The 23,417-nt window shown below is 38.0% G+C and overlaps 5 protein-coding genes across 6 annotated transcripts; 3 read left to right on the top strand and 2 right to left on the bottom strand.

The window, feature by feature from the left end:
- The first annotated feature begins 4,319 nt into the window (after nucleotides 1–4,319).
- LOC128886830 (endocuticle structural glycoprotein SgAbd-1-like) lies at nucleotides 4,320–8,857 on the top strand. The gene is made up of 3 exons (XM_054142009.1): nucleotides 4,320–4,527; nucleotides 5,340–5,476; nucleotides 7,665–8,857. Exons 1-3 carry the CDS (start codon nucleotides 4,516–4,518, stop codon nucleotides 7,930–7,932), a joined length of 417 nt encoding a protein of 138 aa, XP_053997984.1. The 5' UTR covers nucleotides 4,320–4,515; the 3' UTR covers nucleotides 7,933–8,857.
- Nucleotides 8,858–11,906: 3,049 nt separating this feature from the next.
- LOC128886826 (endocuticle structural glycoprotein SgAbd-2-like) lies at nucleotides 11,907–15,208 on the top strand. 2 transcript variants are annotated; one of them, XM_054142004.1, is made up of 6 exons: nucleotides 11,907–12,744; nucleotides 12,824–12,917; nucleotides 13,137–13,758; nucleotides 14,102–14,232; nucleotides 14,350–14,494; nucleotides 14,843–15,208. In XM_054142004.1, exons 3-6 carry the CDS (start codon nucleotides 13,621–13,623, stop codon nucleotides 15,056–15,058), a joined length of 630 nt encoding a protein of 209 aa, XP_053997979.1. In that variant the 5' UTR covers nucleotides 11,907–12,744; nucleotides 12,824–12,917; nucleotides 13,137–13,620; the 3' UTR covers nucleotides 15,059–15,208. The 2 variants fall into 2 exon arrangements, with proteins under 2 accessions (XP_053997979.1, XP_053997978.1); XM_054142003.1 differs by having other exon boundaries at nucleotides 11,907–12,917.
- Nucleotides 15,209–16,609: 1,401 nt separating this feature from the next.
- Nucleotides 16,610–18,449, top strand: LOC128886821 (26S proteasome regulatory subunit 7). The gene is made up of 5 exons (XM_054141997.1): nucleotides 16,610–16,791; nucleotides 16,871–16,908; nucleotides 16,968–17,450; nucleotides 17,533–17,864; nucleotides 17,940–18,449. Exons 1-5 carry the CDS (start codon nucleotides 16,719–16,721, stop codon nucleotides 18,316–18,318), a joined length of 1,305 nt encoding a protein of 434 aa, XP_053997972.1. The 5' UTR covers nucleotides 16,610–16,718; the 3' UTR covers nucleotides 18,319–18,449.
- Nucleotides 18,450–18,495: 46 nt separating this feature from the next.
- LOC128886817 (cytochrome P450 302a1, mitochondrial) lies at nucleotides 18,496–21,512 on the bottom strand. Its single transcript, XM_054141990.1, has 8 exons — nucleotides 20,573–21,512; nucleotides 20,122–20,362; nucleotides 19,866–20,041; nucleotides 19,551–19,755; nucleotides 19,337–19,484; nucleotides 19,008–19,256; nucleotides 18,710–18,934; nucleotides 18,496–18,633 (listed from the first exon to the last, which is right to left on the bottom strand). The coding sequence occupies exons 1-8, from the start codon at nucleotides 20,760–20,762 to the stop codon at nucleotides 18,502–18,504; spliced, it is 1,566 nt and encodes a 521-aa protein (XP_053997965.1). The 5' UTR covers nucleotides 20,763–21,512; the 3' UTR covers nucleotides 18,496–18,501.
- Nucleotides 21,513–21,825: 313 nt separating this feature from the next.
- Nucleotides 21,826–22,843, bottom strand: LOC128886827 (MICOS complex subunit MIC19-like). Its single transcript, XM_054142005.1, has one exon. The coding sequence runs from the start codon at nucleotides 22,548–22,550 to the stop codon at nucleotides 21,945–21,947; it is 606 nt and encodes a 201-aa protein (XP_053997980.1). The 5' UTR covers nucleotides 22,551–22,843; the 3' UTR covers nucleotides 21,826–21,944.
- Between the last annotated feature and the right edge of the window lie 574 nt (nucleotides 22,844–23,417).

Below are 23,417 nucleotides of genomic sequence, written 5' to 3'. Positions count from 1 at the left end.
GCGTGGTTCATCAAGTCGCCGATATTTCCCTTCACGACTCTGTCAAGCAAATTGCCAATTTCCACGGGTTCGTTTCGAATCCTCCAAGCAGAGCAAAGCTGTGCCAGATGAGGACGAATACCAAGTGTGGGCCAATAATGTACGAGCCCCAGAGCGTGGAAGGATTCAAAGAGTTTCCACATGGTCGACATAGTCCACCGGACGGCAAGATTGCCAGCGCTAATAATCCCAATTTTAAAAATCTGGACGAGTATGGATCAGGACGGTGGGTCCCTGTAAAATTTCCCGATATCGGCTGCTACAGTAGAACTCGCGTTTACTTCAATCTCACCTGGTACTTCACCGCCACCCATTCTTCCGAAGATATCAGGGTATACCTAAGCAACGAGAAATACACGTCAGAGGAACCACTGTCGAGGCGCCATCTTGATCTCACCCCGATTTGCTCGATGCCATTTTATGGACGACATCCGCCAACGCCATTGACGATACCATGCCCGATCACGTTTGAAAAGTACCGCAAATTGCTCAGGTTCAAGGAAGTGCTGTTATTAAACGTGTGGAATATTCGTGACACCGCCTTCGCGTTTTACCAAGTTGTCGATCTTAAACCACTTACCAACGAACATATAACGGATAAATGTCGATGAAACTCCTTAAGCTTTTGTAGTTAGGTTCTGTTGTTTTAGAAGATCGGTGCGCATCGTTGAAATTTACGAGAGAGATTAAGATTGCTTTTCTCGGAAAGTTGCAAATAAAGACGAAAGAAAATTATTCATCGAATCGAATGAAACGCAAACGGCTAAACAAGCGTGGCGATAAGATTGTATTCTTAGTAGATATTTATTGTGTTCTTATTACTTATCAAACCTAAGCTCGGATTCGTATAAACGCAAGACCGTTCGCCAGCGTCTGACTCGATTTCTTTCATAGTAGCTTTAGCATGGAACCCGTTGGAAGTAGGTTAAACCAGCTGCTTTTCAAGTCTGTATCCTATTTTCCGAGCGTAACACACTCTATCCAGTAACATTTAGTGAAAGCACAACTCTTTGTATTTATTCTACTTACTTCTAAGATTCATACTAATTCTGAAATTATTTTAGATGTTTAATTTAAGGAAAAACATATTTCTACGTATTTCTGACGGAAGAATAATACGTTAGATACGATAAATAAATTTTGCCTTGGCTTTTTCTTACTTTGGCATGCGCGTTTCCTTTGATCATGGTAGTCCTTACGCATTTGAATATGTCTATCGAGTTCCTGGTGGTCCTCTCCAGAGCAAACTATTTATCATCCCAATGTAAGAAAGGACGACGAGCTCTGATCCGAGGGCGGACCATGTCGACGTGCTCTTCTTAGGTAATCGTGCACGGCATAACTGAGAGGTCATATTACGCCTCAACTAGAGATTTGTGGTGCCGACCCACCCATCTTCATTCGATGAACAATGCAGGACTATCGATAATGCCGCGAACGGCTTTCGATCATTTCGTAATATCATTTGCCTTGAATAAAAATAAGCTGTCTTAAGAAACTAGGATTTCTCACGGCCGTCAGATTTTTACGTTACTTGCAATACCGAACTTTATTTATGCGCGCGTCTTCTGGCAGCGTCGAGTCGCTTGAAAAAAAAAAAAGTTGTCCACGTCTAACCGTGACGTATAGGTTCTTTTCTGATTTAATTTCTTGGAATTAGAGATGCGAAAGGGTAGTCATCGTGATCTTTTCGCAACTGCGATAAAAGTGTAAAAATTCTCGGGAGAAGAATTCAGAAACTTCGCAGGGAAGAATCAAATTAATCGATCACATTACCTACTAAAGGGTACTTGAATTTCAAATACCAACCGAGGTAACAATTGTGGAATTAATTCACACGTACAAAGAGACGTTTTCCTACGCAAATGGCAAAACATAATCGCGCATCCAGAGGTATGCATAAAAATATGTATACGACGGCACATACGGCATGTAGAAATACCAACGAAGGATGGGCAATCGTTTCAGGTGAAAGAAATGAAAGATGATCCTAACTGCTTTATCAAGTAGTTCGAGAAGACGTGTGCAGATCCGAGGGCGGATTATTGCACTATTCTTAAATAACCCCACACAGTTGGCATAACTGTGGTTTGTAATTCCATGGGATCGCTTACCGCTTCATCCTATACTCGAGCAGCTTATGATATGCGTCACAGATGAATCTGCATATTCGGAGTGACTTATTTAAAAAATCTGTCGTGCAATTCAACTTGACATTCAACGTGCACGAGCACGTTGAACGAGGGTATCCCGATCTCGGTTCAATTAAAAAATAAATGCACAAAATCGAGCTTCACGTTTGAATATTCAGTTGTACATAACACCTTGAGGAAGTACCTTCATCCTCAGCATATTTCTACACCGAGGAAGGAAGCCGTGCCCATCTAGGACGTTTATATCTTCCTCTCTACCAATCCTTCGCGCCTCCACACGATTTTGTTCTCGCCAAGGGTATATCGAATGATAGTATTGAATAATGATATAGTGTCAGCGTAGAATAATGATATACCATTCGCAATGATGGTAGTATCCGAGACAAACCTTGATTTCGATCTTATATTTTCACGCAAGTAATTGTTATCGCTCACCTCCCCAAAGCTACAGTGTCGTATTAAATGAGAAGCTCCTGAAAAATGCATAAAATTGAAGAAGCTATGAAAACATTCCGTTCCCACTCGAAGGGTTGATTATTTCATTTCATTCGACTCTGCAAAGGAAGGCTGTACAATGTATCAAGGACGGCTAATAGCAAGTTCCTGTGTCAAAATATCGATAGAAAAGGAGAATGCATCGGTGTTGTACCTACGTAGGGAATGTCGCAAGGATCGCCGATGCGGTGCAGTGAATCGTTGCATCGTGCATCCTGCTCGTAACAGACAGCTAGTGAAAGGAATACGCCCTGTGATGATCCGTGGCAAATCCGGCGATCTGAATCCTGTGGCGAGGTCGCCGCGGTCCGCGTCTTACGAGACATTGCAAAGCTCGCGACCTAATGACTGCTATTCGATGGCCTCCTGCCGTAACGTTAAACTTCTTATCCGTCGAGGGTAAACGATGATACAGCTAAACACACGGGTACTCGCGCGAGCGAGAGAATCGCTACTGCTGCGATACCCGCCCCTCCACGAACAGTCCTTTCATATGCTAACAAGGAAGCAGCGAATTCAATTGAGAAACGCATCGTTAATTTTTATGAAGAAGAAGTACGCGGAGACTACACGAACAATGTGTATTGGACGCTATCTTTACTGGTTATCAATTTTTTTTTTCAGCCTCAAATTTATTTCGGCGAGAGCATTGTTCTCCTCTGCTGTTCGTTTTGCGCAATAATTGGTACGAAGGTTGCGTGGACCTCCCTCGAGGTGGAAATTTATAAATAGGTTATACGAATCGTTCACTGCACAAATCAATCGACTACACTTTTTGGAAAATCTTAAGTCTAAATTTTTAAGTGTCAAAGCACTTGGTATAGTCATAACTTTTTATATCTGAACGTAAAAACAAGTTGAAAATGCGGAATAGGCGTTTTGCGATGGACTTCCGTCTTCGAGGAGAACAATTTTGAAAATCTGTCAGGTACACATACACTTGACAGTGCAATTAGTGTAGCATGCATTATCACGGATCATATCTCGTTTGTTTCCGTCTAAAAGTTACATCAATGTCAGACTAATATTAACATGAAATTGAAGTGTAGAAGAAGTAAAAAATACAATTTTACAATGCATATACGGTTTACAGGTAATTAAATTTTCAAGAGGACACTTGCGTAACAACATACGTTTGATAATTTTAATATTGACAAATGTTCTAGCTTGACACAAATTTAATTGTTCATCGAATAACGTTCTGTACATTATATGTGGCGTTTATTGCACAAATCGATTAACTCCAAAAAAAAAAAAAGTTGAGAAATGGTCTCTGAAATAAATTATTTATCATTCAATGGCCAACAAAATTTTGCCGTTCGATGGTGTTAATCTTTACCGAGTGCTTTGACTAAAAAATTTAAGATTTTTCAAAAAGTGGAGTTAATCGATTTGTACAGTGAACAATAACATACGATGTATATTTGCTTCGTGAAATACATGCTCGTATGAGATACAATTTTTTCTGCTAATTTCATTCTGCTTCCTACAATTAACTGGACTCATCAGACGAACACAGATGCAATCGCTACCCTGTTCATGAATTACGCGAATACATAAGACATATTCTCCCCTTCAACTTCTATAAAACAGTGGCGGGGCACGAAGGAGGCAGACGCAGGGTACTGTGGCGACTATATAGTCTCAACGTGATCCGTCTGGTTGCATACTTATACACACCACCGGATAGAACAAGCTCCTGTCACGTGGCTTTTACAAGACTTCAGAGGATCGTGATTCGAGTATCGTTTTTTTCGAGGATCGTATCGGGGCCATCTGTCATCTCGACTGACCAAGGATATCGAATTTTTGGTAGTGCGTGGACATCATGAAAATTCTCGTGAGTTTCCTTGCTTTCATTTTTTGTTAACATCTCGATGTAATGGAAATAATAACATAATAACTTCGAATGGTAAAGCGTTCGACGACTGATTTAATTTTGCATTCGCGCAAGCTCTAACTTAAAAATTTTCCAAAAACACGCCTCTTCGCGTTTATCAGTTTTTTTTTTTTTCTTAATTCTTTCAAAGATTTTATAGATTTTATAGATACAACAGAACGAGGTAATTAAAACACGATTACAAAGTAACGAGTTATTCAATCACTGCTAACAACGTAATACGATTTCTGAAATTGATTAGATAAGTCCACTTAAATTCAAATTATTCTTGAATACACGTTACGTTCGAAGGAGGCACGTTTCAAAATGAAATTAATATGTACATGCTCTCCGACTTGCAATCATTTTGTCGAACAATGAGATTCCACTGACGTATATAAATTGACCGATTAATAGTGGAGATAAAGTGGCCAAAGTGGGGGATGCGATGTATCAATTGCATATAATTAGTCATAAGTAATGTATCTGCCTGCCCACTTGTGACCCATCTATCGGCCCTTCTGTATGACTAATACGTGCGTTAAAGCAAGTGCGCAATACTATTCGCGATACTATCCGTGAACGTTAAAGTGGCTTCAAAGGTATCGATTCACGGCGAATACAATGATCGTTTTATCGCGTAACAAAATTTGTCATACTTTTATTGAAATTAATATGTTTTATATTGCTCGTTTTATTTCTTTACATTTAAAACATTCTATTTTTAACGTAGCAACGAATAACAACGATAATAATTTGTTTTCGTTTTATAGATACTTTTGTTTGGATTCACGGCGATGGCATACGCACAAGTTAATAGATACGTGTACAATCCTGATTATTATGGCCGACGTTTCGCCATATTGCGACAAACGCAAGACTCTTCTCCGGATGGATCGTACTCCTACAGGTGAGATCGTCCTTCTACAACGTCCTGAACGTCGACAGAACGATAAGCGACGTCGAGGTACGTTTCCGCAAACGCGATCTCGACACGCTCGAAGTATCTCGTTTATACTCGGTTCTAAAAACACATCAGCGTGTCTGCGCACGTCACCTTTCCATCTGTTAAACTATCGACTACTTCATTTCTCGAAGAGCACTGTCAAATTCCAAGTACACTTGCACGTGTTCTTCCTTCTAACCAACCTACACATTACGTTTATTATGCAAATCCGCGAGGTACTGTGGCATCGTCCTTCGATGTGTTCACATTATTCTTCTATTTCACAAAAACACATAATTGTACATTTATAATGTTCGTGCACTAAAAAGTACGACCTTCGCCAACATGCTTCCTTCGCGCGATATTAAACACGTTATTTATACTTTTGACCTCTGTGCTAAACATTTTGCTGCCTTTGCGTAAACTTCGTTGAATGATACGATACTTGTAGATAAAAAAGAAAAGGAAGAAATCTTCGTTTTGCTCGACAGAATCATCAGATGGTTCGTTTTAAGGTTTCCTCTATCTGGTTCTAGTCGGTAAAAATTCTTTTCCCGAGCACAATGTTCATTGTTCACTTTTCATATTTGTTATTCCATATTTATGACAATGCGAACCGTTCACTGGCGTAAATAATAAATCTCGAAATAGGAACGATAGATAGAGTTCTGCACGGCTGACCGATATTGGACACTTTCTACTGCAGTCTAGCTTCCACGGTTGTTGTTGAAATGACTTGTGAAATGTATAACATAAAATCAGTGGATTTGTGCAAATTTGTACCATACGTTAACCTCGACTCTTCAAATTTATTTATATTAAAATTTTTCAGAGAGTGGAGTCCGGCTCAATTATTTTTTCAGCGCCTTCAATATCAATACTTTCATTTTATTTCTCTCGACAAAGGCAGAGTTTATTAAAACATTACTGTAAAACATAAAAATCACTTTCTCGTAGACAAATTTGACCGTCTCTTAACTAGCTAGAATCAATTGAAACAGTTAATGCTGTACTACCACTAACGTCGACGACTACTAGCACAAGTAGAAATAGCGAGTAATAGACAGACACAAAATCAGACCAAAGAACACGTGTTCGCGCCGTCATTATCGATTGGTCCAATACCAGCAATGCTTCCTCGAAACGGATATCCAACAATTTTCAACAAGATCGCGAACCACTGACTACCCCTTGTTAATTAAGTGCAAACCTGATCACTTTTTTGCCCATAAAACGGCTCTAGCTTCCACCGTGAAATTTTGAATGAAAGTTGTCGAAGTCGAGGAGGATAAAGATGCTAATTGAATCGTTAAAAGTTGAATTACATACCATGCATATGCATGGTACGATTAGTTTACTCGCTATAGCGCCCAGGAACACCCGATCAAAGATGAGTGTACAGACACGCGAGGTGTGCTAAAGGAAGAAGCGAGAAGGGAACGGAATAGGAGGAAGAGGAGGGAGATGCGCAGGATACTCAGCTGTGAAAAGATATCTAATTAGCTTTGATGTTAATCATTCGTGTTAGACGGCTGCGCAGTTAGCAATAACACATTACACAATAGAATAATTACAATCGACCTACCTACCTACCTACATACTGTCTACTGCACTTTGAGGTCGGAGGCTAGAGCCCCTCCTATGACATTTGTCGTTCAGCGAATCGGACAAGCTCCACCTCGCAGCATCGTCGAAAGTGGCGCCTGTGTCAAACGGATCGACGATTCTCAGCCGATCGTGAATTTTTCACGGGCGAGTCGCCGCGCCATTTTCCACGATAATGAATGACTCTTATAAAGGTGTTGTGGGCGACTAACCGATGACCTTATTGTGCGCACGATACGACGATAAAATGTAATATGCATCGGTGCGGCTCGTTCGGGTAGTGTGCTATTAGTAGTCGTTAACTGTTGCACGATTTCAGCGATGGAATTTCTTGAACGTGTAGCGCATTGACGAGCAACATTTCAAATTTGACGTGCCCGATTAGTAAACGTCGCGTAGCGTAGGTTTGCCTTCGTTGCTACGTGACATTTTATTACGAAGTTTACAGAAACCATTTTAATTTTTTTTTTTTTTTTCGAGGAAGCAATGACGTTTTTGGACGATAAAGTTTGAGAATGACGTGTCTAAAGGTTTCTCTTCGTTTCAGTTACGATACGGAAAACGGCATATCAGTGGCGGAACAAGGCTCACCGAAATATGCTGGCCCAAACCAAATCGAAGCTGTACGGGGACAATTTAGTTACACTGCCCCGGATGGCACACCGATTTTGGTAACGTACACCGCTGACGAAAATGGCTTTCAAGCTAGCGGTGCCCATCTGCCAACGCCACCACCGATACCAGTAGCGATACAACGTGCTCTGGCGCATAATGCAGCCCACCCCGAAGAGGAAGAGCCTTACAGAAGATATTAAAGGGCAGTCTCGGATACTCGCGCCGAGACAGATTTAAGCAGTACAACATAGACCAATGGAAAACTTTTAAAAACCTTAATACCTTTAAAGAATGTTCGAGTCGTCTTTTGATAGATTATTTTAGATTATGTGAAAAGTCAACTGTGCCCACGAATATGCTTTGAAAATTGTAGAACAATAATAACGAGAATACAGCTGGAATCAAAGAAACAAATTTACTTTGAGTAACTTTTAAGTTCGTGCTTTCGCGGTAGAACTATAAGTGGTACTCGTATAACAATGAAACTAGAGAAATTGAGAAACGTGTAGTCGTTGATATTAAAAAATAAGCACTATTATGGTAATACGATTGCTTTATTTATTTTTGTATTTCCGTTCTGGCGATCAAGCAGAAGTAGTTAGAAAGAATAGTTAGTTAGATCTAATTCAAGTTGATACGAACCTCAAAGAAACCGATTGGTACCAAATGTCAAACTGTTAAATTACTGTTCTCTATGTTGTACTGTCAGTTAATTTATTGACCAATGACTGGACCAATCTTGAAATCCTGCTACAAAGACTACGATATAGTGCTTTGCTTCACTGATTCTAATGCGAAGCCTCTACTTTACCGACCGTGCTAGACTTATACTTCGTGTATCTTCTAATCAACTTAGTAGGTACTTTTACTTTCCTTACAAGTACGGAAAGGAACATTTATACTTTTACTTATTTTAAAACTAAAGACAAGCATATAGAAGAGGAGAAAGTGGGAGCGAGAAAAAGAAGAAAAAATAAAGCGTGGGGTAAGAATACAGATGCATGTACATATGTCTCTGTATCACAGTTTATATCATATTATGCCTAACGTTACTAAAATGTATAATATGTATGTACAAATATATATTCGTACAAATGTCATAACAATTCGTGCATTCTTCTTTTTATGCGTCAATTACGGAATAGCGAACAAACCTTAAAGAAAAATCAGTGAAGTAAAAATCATCTCGAAGTATGTATATTAAAAATTATAATTTTGTGCAATATTCGAGTAGATAAGAAATTTGACAAGTAATTTCAACCCTGTTCGACACGGTGGCCAACCTGTTTACCAATGATCTCACTCTGAGAAAGGTTGAGTTACGTAACCATAGATGATACAGCTGTTTGAACGATAATTGTAAAGTATGTGGGGTTGTACAACCTGTCGTGCGTCGCGTTCCTGTTCATGGGAGATCAGTGCCGTCGTAAAACCTGGCGTAGTGCAGGTTTGATGAATGACAAGTTGAAACGTATGTGGACTGTCACTTGAAGAGATTCTGTACGATCTCAGCTACAACACTTAACTTGCATGGCATAATGATTAAACAAACCTGTCTTAATATTTCCTAAAACTATCGCAACGCGCACTTTTTCTTTCTCTTTTCCCAGGGAGCCTCGCCTATACGAATCGTGCAATATTTTATCGATACTGTAAAACGAAAATGATACAGGGGTGTTTCATTCTTCTGTCGTAGAGTGTACTTATAGTCAGGTGTACTATTCTTCGTCAAGATTCGGTACAGTCCGCGGTGAAAGCAATATGCAAGTCACTACAACTTTCGTTGCATTTCACGTCTGCGACTCTTGTTAGCCCTCGTCCATTGCATCTTCTTGCAAAACGCTCGAGTGTGAGTATATTCTCGTGTTTAGTATTTTAATTGTTATTAGAAAACGCGTGTCGGAACGATGTATTCTATAAAATGTCATCATACGACCTCTAGTTTAACCCCGTCAAGTTTCATCGATGATCGAAGTCCCCCGGGGGAAGTAGCGAGGTCTCATTGTCGATAGAAAGTGAACGTAAAAAGGACCGCTGTATGGTACCAAGTTATGTGGTTTTAATAGGTGCGAGATTTTAGGAAGAATAAACGAAGTGCCAATCGGATTAATGCTAATGGTAATCGTAATATCACGTTAAAGGTGAGTCAGTGAAAGCAAATCATCGGTTTCTTGTCCATTGCACAACGACCGACCCATCGCCCGACCCGCACGAATGTAGGTAAAAGGATTTCAACGCATCCCACGCATCATCTCACTGACCTTATAATTCATAAATAAAATTTGTCACTTCGTTAAAATTGACACCAATCGACGCGTGAGACCGCAGCTATAAAAATTAATTCGATCCCTCTGAGCTCGTCCTAGGAATCAACGATTCGTGAATTTTATGATTAACGAAGCATGCTTACCGAACAAAAAATGTAAAAAATTAACACCTGTTGTTCAACATTAGTTTCACCCTATGAAAAATAAAATTGTACGAATCTGTCTGTTTTATTACAAACTTATGTTTTCGAATAATTTATTTCAACTCGCTACGAAATAATTCAACATGTCGATCGATCGCTGGATTTGAATATGACGAGACGAATTCCTTTCAACGTTCGTCACGTATAACAAGAGAAGGAGGGTGGAGCACGATCGAAGAAATCATCCGCCTGCCAGTTACATATTGTAGTTTCTGTATGAAAGGTAGAAACTGAAGCATCTTCGCCGTTGCAACATCATTAGTGAATGGTAAACGATTCTTCACCCCTAGGTTAACGCCGACTGACCAGTGTACCTCCTCCTGAATTAATACCCTGGGTAAGAGGAACGCCTGTTAGCCCCACTAATACAGGGAGAAACAATCGGGGCCGGAGAGCTGATCGCACAAGGAGCGCCTTTAACCTTCCAAAACGTCTAACCTAGACGCTTCCGACCTCTGTGCGTTGATTCACACGAACCGTTATGAAATAACAATGTGCTCGGTGATGTGATCCATCCCATCCAGCAGCCGATGGAATAATAAATTTATGCATACCTACCTTGCATATTCGCGCTCGTCCGCTGGCATTCGTGCATTCTGTGATAGTACGAACAAACATTTTGGAAGTGTCTTTAAAAATAACATTTAAAGCGTTGCAGTAATTTTCCTCCCCTTTGGATTACATTGAGGATTTACCCTTTTCTCCAGTCGGATTCCAAAGGATCGTCCTTTGCGTCAAAGGACTGACTTAATACCTGATATCGAATTAGACTGCTCGTGTTGTCCACATTTTTTTAAATTAAAAAGTATTCGTACCGATCCTCTTGGATCGTAACACGCCCCTCTAGGGGTTGCGGCTGCTGCTTGGGTGAACATTGTTTCATAGCGTTACGTGATTCTGTCTCATCGCCTTGTTTCACCCCCACCACTCGCTCAATTACGCTTAGGTCACTCCTTCAGGGATCTTTTCTAAGCGTCGAACTGTGGAACCTACGCGTGTTTCTCGCGGTGAGTGCGTATTCGTGCCGCCACACCCTCGGCTGCCCAAGATACGAGAAGACAACTTTTTTAATAACCGCTTACGTCGCGAACACGAAGCCTCGGATTAAAAAAATGATGCAGGACTTTCACGCTGTGAATCCGAAAAGATATCCTGGCCAATGCATTTCAAATGAACCTTAGCCAGCTATAAAAATTGTTCGAATAATAAATACATCGATATTTTGTTTAAATTTAATTTAGAAAATCAGGCTCTTAAGGGTTAAAGAATTTAACCTCTTCGAGGATGCTGGCCTATGTATATACTTTTATCAGAAATTTATTTCGCAAGATTTTCTATTTCGAATTCATCGTAATACTTCAGTTTTCCAAACAGGTAAACGGCGGTCCTGATTTCGATTGTAGATCGCGTCTTAAATGAAAAATTCGAAGAATAACTCGTTGGAATTTTGAGAAATGTATCAGACCGTGAAGGAATGAAAACACCATGGGAGATTCACCACGAGGTACTTACCGTATCAGCCGGTATTTACACAATTTCATGCTCAATTACAAACGCCGGCTAGATTAGGTAACACACAGCGCAGATAATCCGATTAGATAAATACCGTCTACCATTCTCGCACTCCGACGTGTCAACGATGTAACCATACGCGTTCTCGTTTGTCACAGTTTGTCGCTTTTACTAATATCGTCAAGGCGATAATCCCGATTCCGGTCGAATAGAAATTTTATAACGATACCTCGATTGCGCAACCTTGATTTTGAAACGTGATTTTTTAAGCGTCAAAAGTGTTCCGTTCACGAAATTTTTCGAGAAAGTTCACCCAAGACGATTCTAGATCTCGCGATGTGGCATCCAGATAGCAAGCATTACTTGGATCTAGTTTGACCTTTCTCGTTTTATTAACCACGTCAGCTCAAGTATGCCCCATCATCTCAGCAACGCTTCGACTCTCATAAAGAAACGGATAGAGCGCATACCTTCGGGATCCTCCCAGATGAGCAACGAACCTAGAAATTATGCAAACTGATCGGTTGCACAGTTCTGAATCCGGTTGAACATTGCCTTCCGAATTGCGTTCGCGGCACTGTACAGATTTCGTTCGACGTTTGACCTTATCTCTGTTACCAGGAAAAATTACGCGGTGCTATCCACGTTTCAGTTTCACGTCAATGTGAAAAAGTCATTTCGTTCCATCTAGCATAAGAAGTTCTCCATGAAGCACCTAGTTCATTAGTTCGTCGTAATAGCTACCCGTTCAACAATATTGTGAAGTCTGATGTACAAATTGATACAACACTTCCTTTCTCCTACGGTAGCTTCTGCACTTTTCAACCCATGTCACAACAACAATGTTAGTATGGGAATTGGCTGTCATTATTAGTCATCGCTCGGAGGCGATAATGTTGCGTTTAAATTAAATTACAGTCTTGTTTCTTGCACGAAATATTCAAAATTAGAAAAGGTCAACGTTGAATGATACATACCTCTGGGTACGAAATTAAATCGATATCGATAAGTCTTCGCACTTCCAAAAAAGGTTAGCAACTTTGTGCTGAAACGATCAAGTGAAGAAATTCATATATTTTGAAACGTTTTTAGTCAATCTTATCGTATAGGATTAATTGAAATCAGGTACTGTGCGAATACCTCGACGCCCACTGTATATGCATTCCTTAATATCGTTTCATACGTCTTACAGATTATGAATAGGTAAGTGTTGTAACGGTATTCGATTATCTCCTGTAGTTATTATTCTTATTAGTAGTAGTTCTAAATTGATAATTAAAAAATTGTATATAATTTTTCTGTATGAATCTTTAAATACATCAAAGTTGATTTAGAACCTAGCAGAGATTCGCTAGAAAGTAAGATTACAACCTTCTACGGCCTGGAATGACCTTTGGTTACAACCTCCTGAACTGGTTTCAGCAACCACTATTTGACTGGGAACTACAAAAATGAAGCGTCCCACCTAGGAAGAAGTGCTCTGAACAGCTTACGATGCCGTTACGTTTCCGTTTCAAATGTATACAAATTACTACAGGGTGTGAAGTTTTAAAAAAAAATATTTAAAAAAAACTCGAATAAAATAATTAGTCAACGGCACTTTCCTTTTGTCACCGTTATTCAGAACTATAGGATATATTAAAAACATTCTTTATTAGCTATTTTATCGATCTATTTGTAACAGATTGTAACTGAAGTTGTAACACATGGTGGAAGAGTGTATTACGCGTGTTTCAGTGGAATCGACTCATGATAGAACTAATTGCTACCGACTTGCTTGTCGTCGGATGATACATGCACCTATGCCAATATATTAATGTTACAATGTAAGGTTCCTCGTGAACAGGGTTGAGGTGGGGCAACGATACGAGGGCGACTAGGTGTTCTGAAGAGAGTGGCTAAATGCATGAACAAGGAGAACGGGAAGGGAAAATCTTGTTGCGCCTCTTCATATAAATGCCGGCAGTACTTGCACATGGTATTGCGGATTCGGTCTTCTTCAAATCGACATCACGACACAGAAACGGTCATCATGCAGCATTTAGTGAGTGATCGCTGTACACGCTCGTCAGCGTTCCCCAGTGACGTGAAATTGAAGTGAAATTTATTAGCGCTATTATTCGCTATTTATCTGAATTAGATCTGGCAATATTTCAAACGTGCAGAAATGCAAGTTTTTAAGTATCCAGTTTACAAACGTTTAGCGAGAAACTAAAAGACCCTCGTGGTTCACAGTCAGTGAGCATTTATTTGAATTTTTCAATTCAACAAAGATATATCTCCAGGTTTTCGTGAAAGGGGATTAAAATGATCGAAAAAGTGAATAAATGCTCATTGTCTATATAATCGAAGTTCGAGTCACGTTAGAGTTTATTTTCTGATTTCAGTTTTTCGTGTTTGCTTTGTTCTGCTGCGCTGCGGGACAATTCGGATCGTATCGAGGTTTCCCGAATCAAAATGCGTACAGGCCCACGCCCGCACCGGCTTATCAGCAGCCCCAATACACTCCACAATACAAGTACTTAATTGTATTTCGGTCTATCACTGTCTTCGTTACCTTGTGCTACCGAACTACAACTGTATTGACTTAAAGTTCACTTAAAGTTCTAAACAAACATACGCAATTTTGTTACAGTTCTCCTGGCAGGTTTATAGCTATTCGTAGCCAACAGAAAGATACTTATCCGGATGGAACCTATACTTTTAGCTACGATACCGACAATGGAATCTCGGTCTCCGAAAGTGGCCGTCCTCAAGGTACTGGACAGGGCCAAGCCGAGGTAATAATTACGATCGTGCCACTGTTATTGTCTTTTTAACAATATGTAACACTTAACCTTCCTCTCCGCGGTCGGGTCAAAAGCGACCGACATACTATAGCTCCATCGTTAGGTTTTTGCAACTGTGAAGACTGAATTCAATAAGACCGAAATCACCCAAAGGTTGTAAATAGAAATTAATTTGGTTTAAAAAAAAAAAATTTTTTTAGTGAGTAATATCCCTATTTGTACGTTTTTAGGTGGCAAGGTTAGATCCGATCCATCGTAGGAGAGGAGGGTTAATATTGCATTGGAAAAGAGAAAGAAAAATGTTAAAAATCTCTAATTCGGTATGCACCTCTTTTCCAGGTCGTCCAAGGCAGATTCTCGTACAACGCGCCAGATGGTACTCCTATAACCGTGGAATACACGGCCGACGAAAATGGTTTTCATCCTCAAGGTGCTCACCTGCCAACTCCACCGCCAATTCCAGAGGCTATCAGAAGAGCCCTTGCCGCCAATCCGCCAGGACCCGATGACGATTACAGACAACCGTACAATTCCAACCCTTACCGAAGATATTAGGCGAAATCTACCGACCAAATGATCGCAAAAACAATCCGAGACTCGAAACGTTATTGCCTTGTAACCCGCCGCGATGTTTGTACAATGTACATACAACGGGGAATAACAGAGACGTCAATTTTCACTGTGTAACAGTCATTATACGATAATACGAATAAATTCTCCTATTTGTTTACACATTTAAGCGTTATCTCTTCGCACCCTGTAAAACCTCTTCGGTCCTCGATCTCTTTCCAGTTATTTGGGGTTCGAAAAATATTTATTCTTTATCTTGATTAAAACAGAAAGGGGGTTGGGCCAAAATGAAACGATAGCGAGGAATAATGTTCTTCGAAGATTGGCGTATTATTACGGCTTCCAAAGTAAACTACTATGATTTTTCGAGTTTTCCCAAATATCATGCTTTTTGATACAATAAGATCTATCAGTAAATAATAAAATAGTGCGGAATGAAAATTAATACTATAATAGAGTAGATAGAAGATACCTATGCCAATAGGAGATGCTTAAATAGTATGTAATTTCTTGAATCGTGTGATTTGCACCAATTACGAGTCAAGTTTTTTTATTTCACAAAGAGTAAGTAATTACTTGAATTATATGCTTCGTATCAATTGAGACTTATAATTTATGAGCCAAGTTTTGATTGCACAAAGAGGTAAGGAAACACGCGCAGAATGCCATTTTCTTCTCATCGATGCTTCTTCTTCATACATATACATACATTTAGTAGTAAGCGGTATATAGGCCACAATGGTATACGGAGTGAATGATAAGGTAACGTACAAACTCTTACCATAATACTACGTTGGAACGTGCTGGGTTGAACTTCAGTTGCACGTTGCACCACGCCTCTGGTTGCACGTAAGAATCGCGGTAAACGAACAGGGATGGGACGGGATGAATACGAGTGAAAGTGTACTATTGGATCTTTCATTATCTTACATTTTTCTTCGGATCATCTTGGTCAAGGACTATCTAACATGAAGAGTGCAATTTAGGCAGTCTCTGCACTTCCTTTGAAAGGTTCGTTCACTTATAAGATTAAACGTGGCATACAAAGTACGCGTTTTACCTAGACGAAAACTTCGAATAACGCATACAAAATTAACAACGTTTTATCCATTATACCTTGCATAAAAATTGCAACTTCAATGAAAAAATAAAATCTTTTGCGAGGATAAGATAAAAGTTTCCGAAAGTAGTTATTCAGTTGAATATTCTGTTGCAGTTCTAGTATTGTGTGTTCTATTGTATACTCGAATAAAATTTTGTCTAGCGAGTATTGATTAATAATAGCGATGAATATAAACACGAATTTTATTATTTCTAGCCAGAAGCATAACGCGGGTTACATGTATAAATTTTAAATAGTATTTTGTAATAAAACATTTTCAATTTAATTATTATAAAAATTAATTTAAATTGAGAATAAAAAATACTAACAATCTCATCGACTGTACTATAAGCCAAATACTTTACCGATAAATAATACTACTCTGTAGTTCATGATTCGAACGTAGATGTCAGTAACGAACGTTGCGATTTTGCTAGTAATCTAAGGGTATTATAACCTTAAAATTGACTTATGCCATCTTTATTCGTCGAGTGACTGAAACTGGTTTTTCTAAAAGTCTAAGAAAGTTTAATATATATCAAAATGCCTGATCACTTAGGAGATGATATGCGCAAAGTGAAGAATGATGAAGAAAAGGAAGAAAAAGAAATAAAATGTAAGTTCGCTATGTATGAATTTCTCGTTCTTTTGTCAATGATTTTACATGGTACATTACATATTTATGGTACTTTTAGCTCTGGATGAAGGAGATATCGCTCTGCTGAAAACCTATGTAAGTAAACTTTCGTAATACAAAAAGAAGAAAACATCAATGAATTCCTTTCTATGTAGGGCCAAGGACAATATACGAAAAGCATAAAAACTGTCGAAGAAGATATTCAAACTATAATAAAACGGGTTAACGAATTAACAGGAATCAAAGAGTCAGATACTGGTTTAGCACCACCTGCTCTTTGGGATCTGGCTGCAGATAAACAAACTCTGCAAAATGAGCAACCGTTGCAGGTTGCACGTTGTACAAAAATAATCAATGCAGACTCAGATGATCCTAAATATATTATAAATGTAAAGCAATTTGCAAAGTTTGTAGTTGATTTAGCAGAGTCGGTTGCTCCAACCGATATCGAAGAAGGCATGCGTGTGGGAGTAGATCGTAATAAATACCAAATTCATATTCCACTGCCACCTAAAATTGATCCGACCGTAACTATGATGCAAGTCGAGGAGAAGCCTGACGTGACGTACAGCGACGTCGGCGGTTGTAAGGAACAAATCGAGAAATTAAGAGAAGTTGTTGAAACTCCTCTGTTACATGTTAGTATTTTTCAATTGCTAAATTCTCTTCTAATTACACGCATTTTTATATATGAGAAATATCCTAATTAATTAATTACAGCCAGAAAAATTTGTTAATCTGGGAATCGAACCGCCTAAGGGAGTATTGTTGTTTGGTCCACCAGGAACGGGTAAAACTTTGTGCGCTAGGGCTGTAGCTAATAGAACGGATGCTTGTTTTATACGCGTCATTGGTTCTGAGTTGGTTCAAAAATATGTTGGCGAGGGTGCTCGTATGGTACGAGAATTGTTTGAAATGGCGCGTAGTAAAAAAGCATGCTTGATATTCTTTGATGAAATTGATGCTATTGGAGGAGCTCGATTTGATGATGGCGCGGGCGGTGATAACGAAGTACAGCGTACTATGTTGGAACTAATCAACCAGCTGGATGGGTAAGAAATACTTTTGTTATACTTGTATACTTGATAATTAAAGAAAACTAATGTTTGTGATTCTTAATGTTATAGTTTTGATCCAAGAGGTAATATCAAAGTATTAATGGCGACGAACAGGCCTGATACCTTAGATCCAGCGTTGATGCGACCAGGACGTTTGGACAGAAAAGTAGAATTTGGATTACCAGACTTGGAAGGCCGAACGCACATTTTTAAAATTCACGCACGTTCGATGAGCGTCGAGAGGGACATAAGATTTGAACTTCTCGCGCGTTTGTGTCCAAATAGTACCGGAGCCGAGATTCGTTCCGTTTGCACCGAAGCTGGAATGTTTGCTATTCGCGCGCGTCGTAAAGTAGCGACGGAAAAAGATTTTCTAGAAGCCGTGAACAAAGTCATTAAATCTTACGCTAAATTCTCCGCAACCCCTAAATATATGACTTATAATTAAGCGCGTTATCAATTCTTCTAATTAACCTTAAAACGATTATGTATGCAATAATATCGAATTGCTAGTTATCAGAATCGAAAAATGATTGTTAATTATAATTAAACAATAAATTGGAATGTGCTTTTTTTTAATACCGCATTGTTATATAAAAAGTATTTTACATATTTGTACATCATTACTGGTTTAAGAAGAAATAGAATCTGCTCGTAAGATATTACGGAATTTGAATTTCAATGGTGCATTAGGTTTATTAATCAATAAAGATAGTATCCCAAGTTTGCCTCCTTCCCAAGCGAATTGCAATCGTCTACACATCTGTATGAAAACAAGAAACACAATTCATAGTGTACACGAATTGCTAAAAACGATGCATTTAAGTCCGTTAACCTACCTGTAATAAAAGTACTTGCATATTTTGCTCTGCGAAACGTCTAGCTATACATGAACGGGGGCCATGGCCAAATGGTAATAACACATATGGATGTACTGATTTTCCAGAAGCCATTTTGTTTTTTTCCGTATTATCCCGAAGCCATCTTTCGGGTATGAACGTGTCTGGCTCGCTAAAATATTCGGGTAGCCGACAAGTAATTTGATTTTGTGTCACAACCACAGTCTAGAAAAAGCATGTATAATAAATACAGTAATTCTTAATTTTTGTATTTTTCTTTTTTTTTATAGAAACTTACCCCCTTGGGTATTTCGTATCCACCAATAATGGCGTCAGTTTGTAAGATACGACCTATTCCAACAGAAATGGGATTTAATCGCAAACTTTCTTTTATAACAGCTTTGGTATACAAAGCATTTCGTAGAACATTTGCTGTTACTGGTTGATTATGATCAGGTAATAATCGCATAGCTTCGGATCTGAGTTTCTCTTGTATATCTTGATTCTTTGCAAGATGGTATAACGTGAACGCAGTACTGTAGGTAGTCTAAAAGATGTTGCAGATAAATTTTTCTGTACTAGGTGCTACCAAAAAGATATTACGCAATATTTACATATGATATTTACAGTATCTATACCAGCAAGTAACATATCACAAGCCATACCCACGATGTCTTTAATATCCAGAGCAGGGTTTTCTAAATAAGCGTTTAGAAATGATTTATTTTTCCGAGCTTCTTTATCTTTTTTCAGGGATACCAGTTCTAACGCAACTCTAATATAAATAATTAATATCATATAGTCTTTATTATGAACACTGTTTAAAGAAGGCTTTGCTTACGTTTCCATATACATTTGCGCTTTACGCAACTTTCGATATAAAGGCGTTTCAAAAAACCGCCATAATTGTAGCCCATTATCCAACTTTAAAATCGCATTGTTTGTCGCGTAAGCAGCTTCGATCAATTTTGAACTTCTAGAATTTTTACATCGTTCTTTTTTCGAAAAACTATCGAGCCTCGAGTCAAAAACAATCAGACTAGTTACTGAAATAGAAAATTTACATTTGACTCGAATAAAGATGTTCATGCGAGCATTTTAATACCGACGTAGTGATAAGAATTTATAATATTTTTTAATAATCGTAAACAATTACATTCTAGGTACAAGCGCGATAAAATCGGCAGGAGATCCTCAAATTGCTCTCTGCTACATAATTCGACAAATTCTTGCACAACGTGATTTGTTTCCTCTAAATAATTCATTACATCTTGAGGTTTGCTAGTAACTTTTTGAAATTCTTTTCGCAATCTCCACCATTCTGGCCCATTGCTAAAATTCATTTTTGTATTTTGTTCACAGTTTTGTTTATCGTGTGCCGTAAATAAAAATGAAAAAAAAGTGTATATTACGTGGGTAATAGGCCTCCAGTACTGTAAATATCTTTTCGATCTTTTCGATATTTTAGAAGAGCTAAGTGACTTCTCCTTTCTGGATGCAGACCAGCTTCCGCTTTAAAAATCTCGGCTATGTCTTCTGGCCGATAGATCCATACGACATTCACAGTGGGTACTATTTCTTCGCGCACTATTGGCCCGAAAGACTTCAATTTTTTTAACCCACTTTTGTACAGATTCGTAAAACTATACTCGCCTATATTCCAATCAACATTCCAATGTAAGCATTTATATTTTCGATCCTTCAACACATCGATGGAAAGTATAACGTTTTCATTTCAAAAACACAAAGTAATTTCTTTGGATAGATCATTACGTTTAAGACATTACGCACAGATTATAACATTACATCTATTTGCATCAAAGACGAAATATTGTAATCGCCAACAAATAGTTTTTTTCTCACCAGTTAATGGTAGATATTTGTAAAGTGTTCCAATAACGGGTAAAGATTTAGGACCGGGTACATCCTTGAAAGGTCTCGGTTGAAATTTATGTGCTGCGGTGTTGTGTGTCGGAAGGTGATCACAATAAAATCGATCACACAATTTCTTCTTAGGTATACATTGATTGTATTTGCTCATTCTGATGTACATTGCACTTCACGATTGTTCACGCAATAAATTATTAGTAAAAGTTAGAGAATTGTATTGAATATTTTCAACAACGATCTAGAAACAAAATACATCTACGCGGCATGGATCCCAAGCGTTGTGTATTCGATCCTTCAGAGCCCTGCGAGTCCGAGCATGTTTCCCTCTCCACTGATTTCACTGCTTCTTTCTTTGCTCTCTCCGTCTCTTGTTCAGGTCAGGTATTGAAATTCAATGAGCCGCAAATCTTAGCATGAATTTGATGCGCCAGCGATAAAACATATCGTTGACGAATTCTGTTACCAGATACAATTCTTACGATTAGACAGATCCTACAGCGGGAAATCACAGTTACAATTTAAGTGTTTAACTAACCAGCGGTTATGCTTATCATAATACTACCTGATAATAATTTCAATACTATACACGATAAATGATGAAGAAATTAAAATAATACATTGGGTAGTTGTTTGAATTTTTTGAATGTTTTTCGGATGTTTGAACTAATAAAACTGATGCGAACCATAAATTGCACAAGAAACTTTGTGACACATTATATTGTTACATCTATAATAAATTGGCTCCTCTGCTGTTTGAAAAATATCTTTTAAAATATTCTTGGCGATTTGAGCGATGACCTAACGGGTGCATTCAGAAAAGTTACCGCTCATTGAGCCGCTCATCGAGCGGTTCTTAGTACTAGTGGCGCCATCGGTGTGAAAATAGTTCCCATCATTTTTTGAAGATGGCGCCACCATATCTATTAGTTAATTTCTTTTTTTTCATAAATTGCACAATTCTTAAGATTCTCTGCTTTATAATACAATAATATATAAGTTAATATATTAAATGTATTATTTTTATGAATAGTTATTTAATGGAACCATAATTATCGACTCTTTTTGTTAGTAGTGCCATCTTATAGAAACGGTGGGAACTATTTTCACTACAAACTTGGGCATTTTCTCACCGATGGCGCCACTGTCGAAAGGGTCGATAATTGTGAAAAATACAAATTCAAACATGTTATCGGTGTGTATACATAACAAAATAAGTACTCGATGCATTTTGAAATATATAATTTATTATTAATGACTCAAAATTTCGTTATTAAGTAACACGAAGCTTCATAATAGTTTTGAACTACTATGGAATGATAGATACAATGTTCCATATTGAAAAATATTAACAACGCGACGAAATCACATGGGTACGGCGTTGATCCACGCAATTAGAAAATTCTTCAACTAACTTAGAACACATCAAAATTTCATTAGGGTGTTCTTGGTAACACTTAAGTATTTTCACATTACTCTCAAAACATGGTTGTACCTCATCTTCGATATTCATATTCTTTTGATCAACTGAATGTAATTTTGCTGCAGCTTTCTTATATTCATGATCCAGAATGTTGGTCATTTCTGAGTAATGTTTTTCTATACTTTTTAAACGATTTTTCCAATATTGGTTTTGATTTTTAAGTTCTTGTTCCTTCTGCTGCTGCATTTGAAGAGCAGTTAATGTTAATTGTGGGTAATAGTATGTAGGATACTCAGAAGACGATGGTATATTCCTGTCATGAGGTAGTCTCGAAGACACAACTGTATTAGTAGGTGAGTGTGTCACATCGGTAGGTTTTACTTCATTCACAGGTTCAGAATTACCTTCATTTACTTTTTCATTCATTCGCTCTACAACTGCTTGCGATACCTTGACAACATCTATGTCTTCTTCATTCTCAATTGTAAGCTTACGAGCACTTTGTCCTCCTCCCATTTCAACAATTATCATACAGGATAATTACCAACAAACTGCACGACCTTATTTATATCGATGCAATTCTTTTTCACGGAACCATGTAAATTTATTCTTGTATGCCTCTTGTTGTTTACATTTCCAAAAAACCATACCAATGTTTAAAGTTCTTCATGTCTTTCTTATTAGTAGGTATCAATGAAGAAATAGCACTGATTTGTTTCACGTATGAATTTTTATAGACCTTGTATTACAAATACTGTTAGGCTATGCTTTATGATACATACCCGGTTTCTTATTGAACCTATTTGTACTTACCAATGGCTACTATTAGGTATGGATGTCGCTCTGCTATCCACTAACGCCACCTACCCACTTTGAGTTAACTAAATATCGCATCGAGGAAGTTGTGGGTAATGTGAATTCGATAATGTTACCAACATTGGGGACAATTTTACTACAAACTTGGGCGTTTTACCACCAGTGGCGCCACCAGTATTAAAACTATAATAATTGATTCCTGATATTTAAAAAGTTTAATTTCTGTGATAACAATAGTAATAATAAACACTACGAATTTTATATTCTTACCATTCTTTAAAGTACACTTTATCGATTTTTTTTTTATATCGAAGATCATGAAAATGAAGAGAACTAACGACGTGTATTTAAAATTCAAGAAGAATGCATAATATACAATAAATTAAGTAGAAAAAGAAGATATAGAAAGAGTGTATATATATATATTAACTAGGTGAATAAATTTGATAGATAACATTTCATTTTATTTTATAGACGAAATTTGTTTCGTTGAATGTCAGGAGCTTTCTTAATCTTATATAAGTCTTTTAGTAATAGGATTTGATGTAATTTTGTTGTCAAATGGGATTTTAGGAGATACAC

This window comes from Hylaeus anthracinus, unplaced genomic scaffold (assembly GCF_026225885.1).
Source record: "Hylaeus anthracinus isolate JK02 unplaced genomic scaffold, UHH_iyHylAnth1.0_haploid 11985, whole genome shotgun sequence".
In the NCBI taxonomy this organism is placed as follows: domain Eukaryota; kingdom Metazoa; phylum Arthropoda; class Insecta; order Hymenoptera; family Colletidae; genus Hylaeus; species Hylaeus anthracinus.
This window is presented reverse-complemented; position numbering and strand designations above follow the sequence as displayed.